Consider the following 9,615-nt stretch of genomic DNA (forward strand, 5'->3'; position numbering starts at 1 on the left):
GCTCGAATTTCGCCGTCGCCGCCACCGCCGTCGAATTTCGTATTGGATTTCCCCCGTGTTGCACATGCACCGAAAGACCGTAAACAGAATCGTGTTGCGACGATCACGCGCGCCGACGGAATGGAAACATAACTGCACTCGAGACTGTTTTCCTCCGTTGAAAGGTAATCGATGTTTCTATCCCGTGGAATATCCAATTTCTTTTTGTTTTTTTTTTTTGTTCTCTCGTTGAAGATTTGGCATGTGTTGCAGAGAGAGTGCGTGACGCGATAGCGATTGACGCGACTAAGTTTTCTTTTTTGCACGAGTGGTCATAGTTCGCGTCCTATGTAGACGTAGTTTTTTTTTTTTATTGTTTTTTTTTTCTATGATAATGATGATTAATTGATTTGTTGTTTTGGTGATTGGATCTTGTTTTTTTTGTTATTTTTTTGAAAGTGCACAGGATAGATTGTGATTGCAAAATGTGTATAATCTGAATTCTTTTACTATTTTATATTAAAGTCTATTGTTGTAAAAGTATTCTCCTTGTATGTGTGGTGAGAGCGCAATTTATGGTTGGCTTTTTTTGCATGCACAAAGCAATGCGTGGCATGGCATGTGCCAGTTGCTCTTCTCCTTGCAGCTAAACATTATTTCATTTCCTGTTCAGGGGGAGACAGGAATGAATGATAAATACCATATTTGTATCATTCTATACACCCACATGATCCTTTGATACTAATTGTTTCATATATATGCTCAACCTCTTTTAAAATACTCTGTAAAAATATGAATAAATAATATTAACTCCATTTAACAATTATTTTCATATCACCATTCACTAAACCTCCACAAAATTGTATTATTTGAATAAATATATTATTTCTTAACACTTTGTTTTTCTTATTTTCCCCGTGTATAAATTAACTGTGGTAATGATTTACTTTTGCATTTAATTTTATGTAGTTATTAAATACTAACACGTGTATTTATACTAGGTGACATATATTTAATACACTTCTTTTCCTTCTAGCACACTAGAATAATTGAACATGGCAGATGATGAGGGTACAGAATGGTTGCAAGAATTGCTGCACGATGTCCAGCTTTCACAGTTCTTCACCAGAATACGGGATGACTTACAAGTCACCAGACTACACCACTTTGACTATGTGCAACCTGAAGACCTTGAGAAGATAGGTCTAGGAAAGCCAGGCATCAGAAGATTACTAGATGCTGTTAAGAAAAAGAGACATACTCAATGGAAGAAGAGCTTGATGACCAAGATCAGACCTGGCAGTAGCACAAAAACTAACAAGAGATCCTCCCAACCAGTGGAAGGTTCTTCGGTGCTAACTTGTCTCATTCAAGACAAAGATGTGACATTGTCCATTAAACTGGGTGATGGAAGTTTTGGTGTAGTGAGACGTGGAGAGTGGACCTCTCCCTCCGGAAGAACATTGCCTGTTGCTGTAAAAGTTTTGAAAGCAGATGCCCTAACTCAGCCAAGTGTTATAGAAGACTTTGTGTCAGAAGTTCAAGCAATGCATACATTGGATCATCATAATCTCATTAGGTACATATATTAAAGAAAATAAAGAGAAAATTACCACTTTGTTAATTTTAATCTAGCTAATTTCCTCTTTGTAGATTATATGGTGTAGTGTTGTCCCAGCCAATGATGATGGTGACAGAACTGGCTCCTCTTGGAGCACTGTTGGACTACCTGAGAAAACAGTGCAGTCGAATTTCAGTATTAACCCTGTGCAACTACGCTCTGCAAGTCGCCACCGGGATGGCGTACTTGGAGGCAAAACGTTTCCTGCACCGTGATCTGGCTTGCAGAAACGTGCTCCTAAGTTCAGTGGACAAAGTGAAGATCGGTGACTTTGGCCTGATGCGGGCCCTGCCCCAGCAGGAGGACTGTTACGTGATGACGGAACACAAGAAAGTGCCGTTTCCATGGTGTGCTCCGGAATCACTAAAAGCTCGTCAGTTTAGTCATGCGTCAGATGTTTGGATGTTTGGCGTAACGTTATGGGAGATGCTGACGTTTGGAGAGGAGCCATGGGTAGGTCTGAACGGATCAGAGATCCTAAGAAAGATCGACAAGGACGGTGAAAGGTTGCACGAACCAGATGCAACGCCACCAGTTATGTATCAACTGATGCTGCGTTGCTGGGCCAGAGATCCATCAGAAAGGCCAACTTTTGCCTCTCTGCGATCATCTTTAACAGGCATGGTCCCAGCTGTGATGAAAGCCGTGAATCATTTTGAAGAAGCTGAAAAAATGATCATAGAACAGGGTGACCAGATAGTCATCTTAGATGGTCGACCAGAGAACTACTGGTGGAAAGGCCAGAACCAGCGAACTTTTCAGATTGGTCTGTTTCCTCGCTGTTTGGTCGATCCTATGAGACGCAAACAGCCAGAGGATATCAGCAAACCGCTAGAGAACTCTTTCATACACACTGGTCACGGTGCACCCTTCGGAAAAAGTTGGGGCAGCCCTATCTACATAGACGACGTCTACCTTCGAAACCCCATGGAACCACCAGACGTTGTAGGCGTTGCGATAGCCCCAGACAGTCACCTGAAAGACAAATTCTCCTGTGGCACTCCACGATCGAGAAAACAGTTCAATTACACGAAACTGCAAAACGATATACGAGCTAGTCCCGTTAAATCGACGAACACGTCTGCGCCAAGTGGTAGTCAAGAAGGTAGCTTGATAGATCTGTCACCGGAGGAAATGGTGAATACGAGCGTAGCGCAATCAGACACTGCCTGTCGGCGGGTAGTGAATATTCTTGACGAGCCTATCGATGTCATTGAACGACAAGAACAGACGAATTGGCAGGTTGAAGACCCTCGAACCTATGCCAACTTCCCTGGAAACGTTGATCCAGCTTACTCAGACCCATTTGACACCTCATCTGTATTCATGAAACTTCCTCATTCGAGATATTACAGCCACGTTCCTTCAGATGTTGGTAGTCGATACTTCAAGACACAGACTTACGGAAATGTTCAAAATCAGGACGCTGGCAGCAGCACCCAGGAGAGTACAAATTATTTTACGCCAGAGTCTGGGTCAGAGGTGAACCACTACTCTATAAGCCTGAGCAAGGAGAGCAGGAACGACAGCATTAACTTAAACGTGAACGTAGACACAGAAGAGAGTAACACGTACAGCCAGAACCACTATAGCGAGATAGACAAGCCCAGTCCTCCCGTACCCAGCTGGTCCCAGTGGCCAGAGGACTTGCAGAATGAATCACAGACGTACGTGAACGTCTCTAGTCGACCTCAAGGATCTGACGTTCCTCCTCCGCCACCTGTGGCCCCTAACGAGAGCCCTCCAAAGCCAAAATCTAACCACGACTTGGCTCAAAGTCTGAACGAGCTGACTATCAATGCCAGAAACGCGTCACCTAAGAAATTAGACCCTGCCTTCTTGGCAGAGTTAGAGAAGCACCTAGGAGAGAAAGAGGCGAGCAAGAATATGAACGCTAGCCAGCAGAATCCTGGAACTTCTGATCCTTACTCATCAGTGAACAAATTACAAGACAATACTATCCCAACGTTAAGGCCTCCGCCTCAAACAGTGAAACGCAAGTCTCCACAGATAGACTACAGGTGCACCAATCTACCTAGCAAAGTACAGAACTCCTGGCAATCAAAGAGTACTAATATTCAACAGCCTCCCCGTGCGCAGCCTGAGCAACAGAGGGTCTCAGAAACGACCACTGAGCAGATGGTAGGCCAGATCTGGCAGCAGTCTCAGATTACACAGCACAGTACCTTTGGCAATACTCAATCAAACCTGAATCTGTTGCAAATCGCTCCCAGCAACGTATCAAAACCGACCTTCAACCACGCACAGAACACTCTCCCAATGACTCCTCAGCCCAGCCAATTTCAGGCTGCTTCTTTACCTTTACCCAGTAGTCATGGAATAACGCAGATACAGAATGACCTCCAGCAAGCACATTCGAGTAGTAGTTCTGCCTCGAAGCCTTCCGGCATGGTGTTCTCTGAGCAGGTGTACGCTGAGCTGAAGCAGACGGTTCCAAACCTGGAGCAATTATCTCAAAATGAGTTTAATACTCTGTACAATAAGACAGTGCAGCAGAACATTCTGAGAAACTACTATACAGCTACCACGTCGACTGCTTCAGACTCAGCGAGTAATCTAAGTCACAGCAGTAACTACATGGAGGGAGCTGTTGCTGGTTCTCTGCCACGTCCTACTCAACCTGCGAGAAGTCTATCTGCTCAGGGTCATCCCTGCGACTTCAGTCCTCACCTGAAGCAGCCACCGGTGTACAATCCTCCGCCTCAAGCGAACTGGAGCCCCATGAAGTCTGTACAGAATGGTCTGACGCAGACTCAGACCACTATGAAGTCTAATATAGCAAGCAGCCCGAATCTGCTGCAGCTTACGCAAACAAATCCCCCCCATGAGGGCGGCGTCGTCACACCGCAACCATCCTCGACGAGATGCCTGCCTCCTCAGATGACCGAAACGGTCGTTAATACTCAATTAGCCCCCTCCACGTCCGCCTACCCATCCGGAGTGAGCCCCCCCTTGACCGCCGCCTCCCAGCAACTGGTCATGTCCCTTAACGATGAATTTCGCGCGAACAAAGTGATGAAGGTGCAGAGGGAGGCGGGGGACGCGTCGCAACAGGAAATACTCACTGCACTGCAGGCTACAGGCTGGGACACTAGTCAAGCCGCCAAGCAGATCCTGAAGGACAGGCAGGCGAAAGTAGAGTCCCTTGTCAGGTAGGTCCTGGATTAATTTCATCGAGTGTACGTACAGGACGTAGAGTTCACGCAACTGGAAGAAGTAATAGTTCTTTCTTGATTGCAATTAGAAGGAAATGTTAGGGGAAAAAGGTGAATAGTTGAAAGAGGATTAGGATTTAAGGAGCATACTTTCTTTTTTGCGAATGTATGTGTATTTTGCTGTTGCACCATTTTTTTCTGTTTTTTAATGGAAAAGTATTTTCTTTTTAAGTAGATCGTTAGGATGAAGTGGTCGATAACATTGTCACTTCTTGGGGTTTATTTTGAATAAATGTATTCATTACAAGGCCGCCCTTTGGAGGCTCAAATGCTCCATTGCAAGGTTGTAAACAAAGAAACGTTTGAGCTTCTTTAATGAAGACATTTATTTAAAATATCTCACTAATTAATTGCTTTTTGAAGACTTAATCTAAAAAAAAAAAAAATGTTTCTATTTTCAAAATTGTGCAACTGTAACTGTAATATTTCTTTTCTAATTGCAATCAGAAAAAAGATTGACTTGTTCCATTTGTGTGGACCACTTTGTATTGTTCTTTTCATGAATTTCTGGTGGAATGTTGAAAACAATGGACTGGAATATGTTTTTTCTTTAGGAGGAGGATCCTTAGGTGTGATTTGATTTGAGGACCAGTTACTGGTGAATACCCATTGTATTCATACAGAAAGCATTATATCTAATAAAAGTTCCCTGACTCTGTGTTTAATAACTTGTTGTGTTGAAGTGGAAGGCGGTAAAAAGGAAATCATAAGTTGGCTAGCCTGCAATCTAAACATAAAGAAAATTCTTTGGTATTTTAAACATTTTAGATAATACATGTCACTCAGTATTTTGTGAAAAATTCTGTTTCCTTAGAAACGACAAATTTCTTATACTTCATTATTTCTCTTCTTTCCTCAAGAGATTTCTTCTCTAAAATTGCATAATTTCCCGTGTATGTGTTCATCCTCTATGTACACAAGAAAACTGATCAGAAGAGTTTCGAAAAGAAAGTGACGTTTAATATTCCTTTCACTTTTTAACTAATTATCGAGTCCCTGTTAAAAAGTTTCACGTGTGTTTTACACTTTCGATTTCCTCTCTCAAACACGTTTTGAATTCACCGAAAATTTCACCGAATAAATATTCAACGAACATCAGAACATCAGAGAGTAAGATTAATGAATTTGATCATCGTAAATTTCCACCAGTAATTCATGAGTAGAAAATGGAAAGCTTAATCGGTTTATTTGAGCTCGGTCAGCTGTTCAGGGATAATATTGCCGGTTTTTAAATTGTGGAACGAAGCTGAACGAGCAACGGAAAATTGTGCAACCGACTGTTGCAATTTCAGATTGGGCTTGGCAGACCGACAACGGTGCGAGGGTGCTCTGAAGCAGACTGAATACGACGTAGATTTAGCGGCCTCCTTGTTGCTAGACCAGGTCAGATGAAGACAGACATAAAGAGTGAATTGGTCACTGAAGATATTGTAAAATAACGAGTAGCGATGTATGATGCATTAGGGATATGTATTTATAAATTGATAGCCATACAACGCGAGGAACGTTGCTACGGATCGCGAGCATAATCGAACAGTGTCTCCTCAACAGTTGCAAAAAAGTTTAATCCTTTGCCTTGCACAAGGTGATCCCGAGAGAAATATACTTTTGATAAAATTATAACGAGAAAAGTGTTTGCTCAAAGTAGTTTTTATTATTTAAATGAGTTTAAGAGTTCCAAGAAAAGAAATGATTAAAATAAGAAATGGGTTTAAAAGTTCTAAGAAAGGAAACTATTTTTATTGTTCTGTGAATTAACGGGAAAAATAGGTTCTAAAAATGAAATTGCAAACCTGATTCTAATGTTTTGGAAAACATGCTTGCACATTTCATGGGGAATAGCTTTGGATGCATACTCTTGCAGCTAAGTCTGCTTCTTTCTTTCGTACAGATGGAGTTTTTAAATCTCTTGTTAAAACTCGTCGAAACTTCATTTAGTTTTGTTGAAGTTCGCCGTTTGGTCATTTGTTCAACGTCGAATCAATTAGTTCGAATCTTTAAATCACATTTACTCTCAGGCACTGATTAACGTCGTGTAAATTGTATTAAACACGAAATAATCGACAATTCATGGTGATTAAATTTTCGATAATCGATTTAACAAAAGACATAAAGAAAGTGCACTTCATTTTGGACCACCTTGTAATAACAAGTCACATTCGTGGTGTAGATCGTGACATTGCCAAGATATGATAAAAGAAGCATTGGCTTTTTATGTTGTAAATAAGGAAAAACAACGAGTTTGGTTAATAGAACATATCTGTATTCTCATGCTTCTTCCACACACTGTCTTCTGCACCGTTCAACTGCAACTATTCTTTCTCTTCACCCGCCCACGCTTGTTACTGGTTGCTAGGCTACGTGTTTCCGGCGTTGTCACATGCGCATGCGCACACACAACGTACAGCGTTGCGCCGATCTCGTCATCTCTTTCTCTCGGATGCAATTCTCCTCTTGAAGTCGATGGAGTAGGCTGTCCAACTCGACGCTTCACATTTCTGTAAAAAACCCACTTTTCATTACCCATTACTAATCGTTCATTACTGTGACGTGGAAGCAGAGAAAGACACGTGGTCATTTTGTCTGATAGATGATGCGGTACCCACTGATCGAAAGTTGCGGTAAACCCATTAGAAATAAGCGCATGTATCTGTTTTTCTACTGTTGCTCTGTGTACAGGTAACCTTTTTGATAATTCTGCAACGATTGAATATTAGTCATTTGATATTACTTATTGTTAGTTGAGGTACTCTTCAGAAATCTTTGATGGACGTGTTCATAACGTGGACGATCTCTGCAGCTTTTGTCTCCTTCACTCCTCAGTGGTTTCGCGTACGGTTTTATTCATTTCAAGTGTGAAAATTTTCCTTTAGCAAATAAAGCGTTGCCTTCATTCGTGGCTTTTTGCTTCCTACTATATTAATTTTGCTTCCAAAACATCAATCGAAGGTTTTCAAAACATCAACCCTCGATTCGATCGGTACGCAGAAGCCTTCCATATCGGATCGGTAATGCAGCGAACAGTATTATCTTTATACTCGTTTTTTCTAACTGTTCTACTTTGCTTTGAAAAGCGATCACAAATTCTATCCAGGTTTGATTTTATTCCTTTTTTAATTTGTACAGCTACTTGTACGAAACAGTTTTTCTAATCGAGCCTCGAGCCGAGGTAACTCGTGTACTGCTTTTAGACTTTTTAGCCTTTTTTGCAGGACTCGATCGAAGGGGTTAAAGTCATAGTGGTGTAAGTCACAATTTCCTTATTCCGAGAAACAGAGAATGTTATTAGAAAAGATAAAATAAATTCCACAGCATGAAATTTGGTACTGTATCGTATTCAATGTTACCAAAAAGGCTGTCCCAATTATGACATACTTCACTTGTCTTTTTAACAGTTTGACACGTGTAGGTTGTATTTCAGCACTTAGGTCGAAATATGCGGAAATGTGACTTACATCACTATGACTTTAATTGTGTCTCAGTGACGCTCAAGATGATTAACGTTTGTTTCAAATTTCTTCGTCTGTATTTTCGACGACTCGTAGTTATAGTCAAAGCGTTATTCAATGGTGCGTCGTAACGTACTCCCGCGATTGCACAAGATTGAATGTCGCGGTGACGTTTTGTTAAATGTGCACTAATGGTACCGTCTCGCGTACTGACTTCAATGCTTCTTTATATAAACTGAGGCGCTCGATGAATCTAACTAGTAATATATCTTGATAATACACCAGTGTGATTTCCTGATGCGGCCATGTCTCTTTCTTTCGCGACCACGTGACCGTCGTTTTCACTAACCTAACCTAACTTATTTTTGTTCTTACCGTAAAATTCACTGGCGCAGGGTAGAATAGTATCCCGGGTCCATAATCTGTACGGTTTTTCCGTTTCAAATAAGGAAAAACGAGAGTTCGATTAATACGACATGTTTGTATTTTCACGCTTGTTTCACACACTCTTTTTGTACACCGTTAAACTGTAACTGTTTCTCTTTGCTCACCCACGCGTCCTACCGCGGTTGCCAGGCTACGTATGTATTTCCGGCGTAGTAGCACACAAACGTACAGCGTTGTACCGATCTCGTGGTCTCTCTTTTACAAGAAGTACTGTATTTGTAAAATAACCTCGAATGTGACTTCTAACTTCAACTTCGATTTATGCTTGAAACTTATCGAATATAAATGACGCGCAGTATTTAAATTTCCTTTTATTTATAAATCATGGAAGAAAAGAACGTGCGTAGGCGTAAAAACGTAGCAAGGCAGAGGGTTAAAGATTCTCTAAGGAAAAAAGGGGAACGTAGTTCTAACAGAAGGAACTTATTTTTACAATGTTTTTTTTTTGTCAATTTTTCTTTTTCAAGCGAATAGGTCGAGGAGCACTGATTGCATTCCAGAAATGAAATTTTTAAAGAAGGAGAGGAAAAATTTCGCGAGCTTCCGTAGCGAATTGTTGTTGATGTCTCAATTTCGTAGGAGATTTCAAATATTGCCTTTGGGCCAGCGTGTAACCGCGACGCGGAAAACTCTCGTGAAAGGGATAGCACGTGTGTGTGTATGTGCGTGTACGTGCGTGCGTGCGTGTGTGTGTGAGACAGAGATTTTCGATAAAATGTTTAGCTTCGTTTTTTCTGCGGGGGCGTGATATTATTTCGTTGCCGAGTGTGTGCCTATGAGATATCCCATTGAAATGAAAATCAAAATTGTGGATTTTGGCGCAAGAACATGTCTGAAAAATTGATATTCTTCAGGAAATGAAAGAAGAAGGAACTTTATCGAA

The 9,615-nt window shown here is 41.3% G+C and overlaps 1 protein-coding gene across 1 annotated transcript; it reads left to right on the forward strand.

Moving 5' to 3' along the window:
- Positions 1-27: 27 nt before the first annotated feature.
- LOC108580316 (tyrosine-protein kinase sid-3) lies at positions 28-6,426 on the forward strand. The gene is made up of 4 exons (XM_017944042.1): positions 28-164; positions 1,016-1,558; positions 1,633-4,773; positions 6,129-6,426. Exons 2-4 carry the CDS (start codon positions 1,035-1,037, stop codon positions 6,226-6,228), a joined length of 3,765 nt encoding a protein of 1,254 aa, XP_017799531.1. The 5' UTR covers positions 28-164; positions 1,016-1,034; the 3' UTR covers positions 6,229-6,426.
- Positions 6,427-9,615: the final 3,189 nt, after the last annotated feature.

The sequence above is a fragment of the Habropoda laboriosa genome, unplaced genomic scaffold, assembly GCF_001263275.1.
Source record: "Habropoda laboriosa isolate 0110345459 unplaced genomic scaffold, ASM126327v1 scaffold9, whole genome shotgun sequence".
In the NCBI taxonomy this organism is placed as follows: Eukaryota; Metazoa; Arthropoda; class Insecta; order Hymenoptera; family Apidae; genus Habropoda; species Habropoda laboriosa.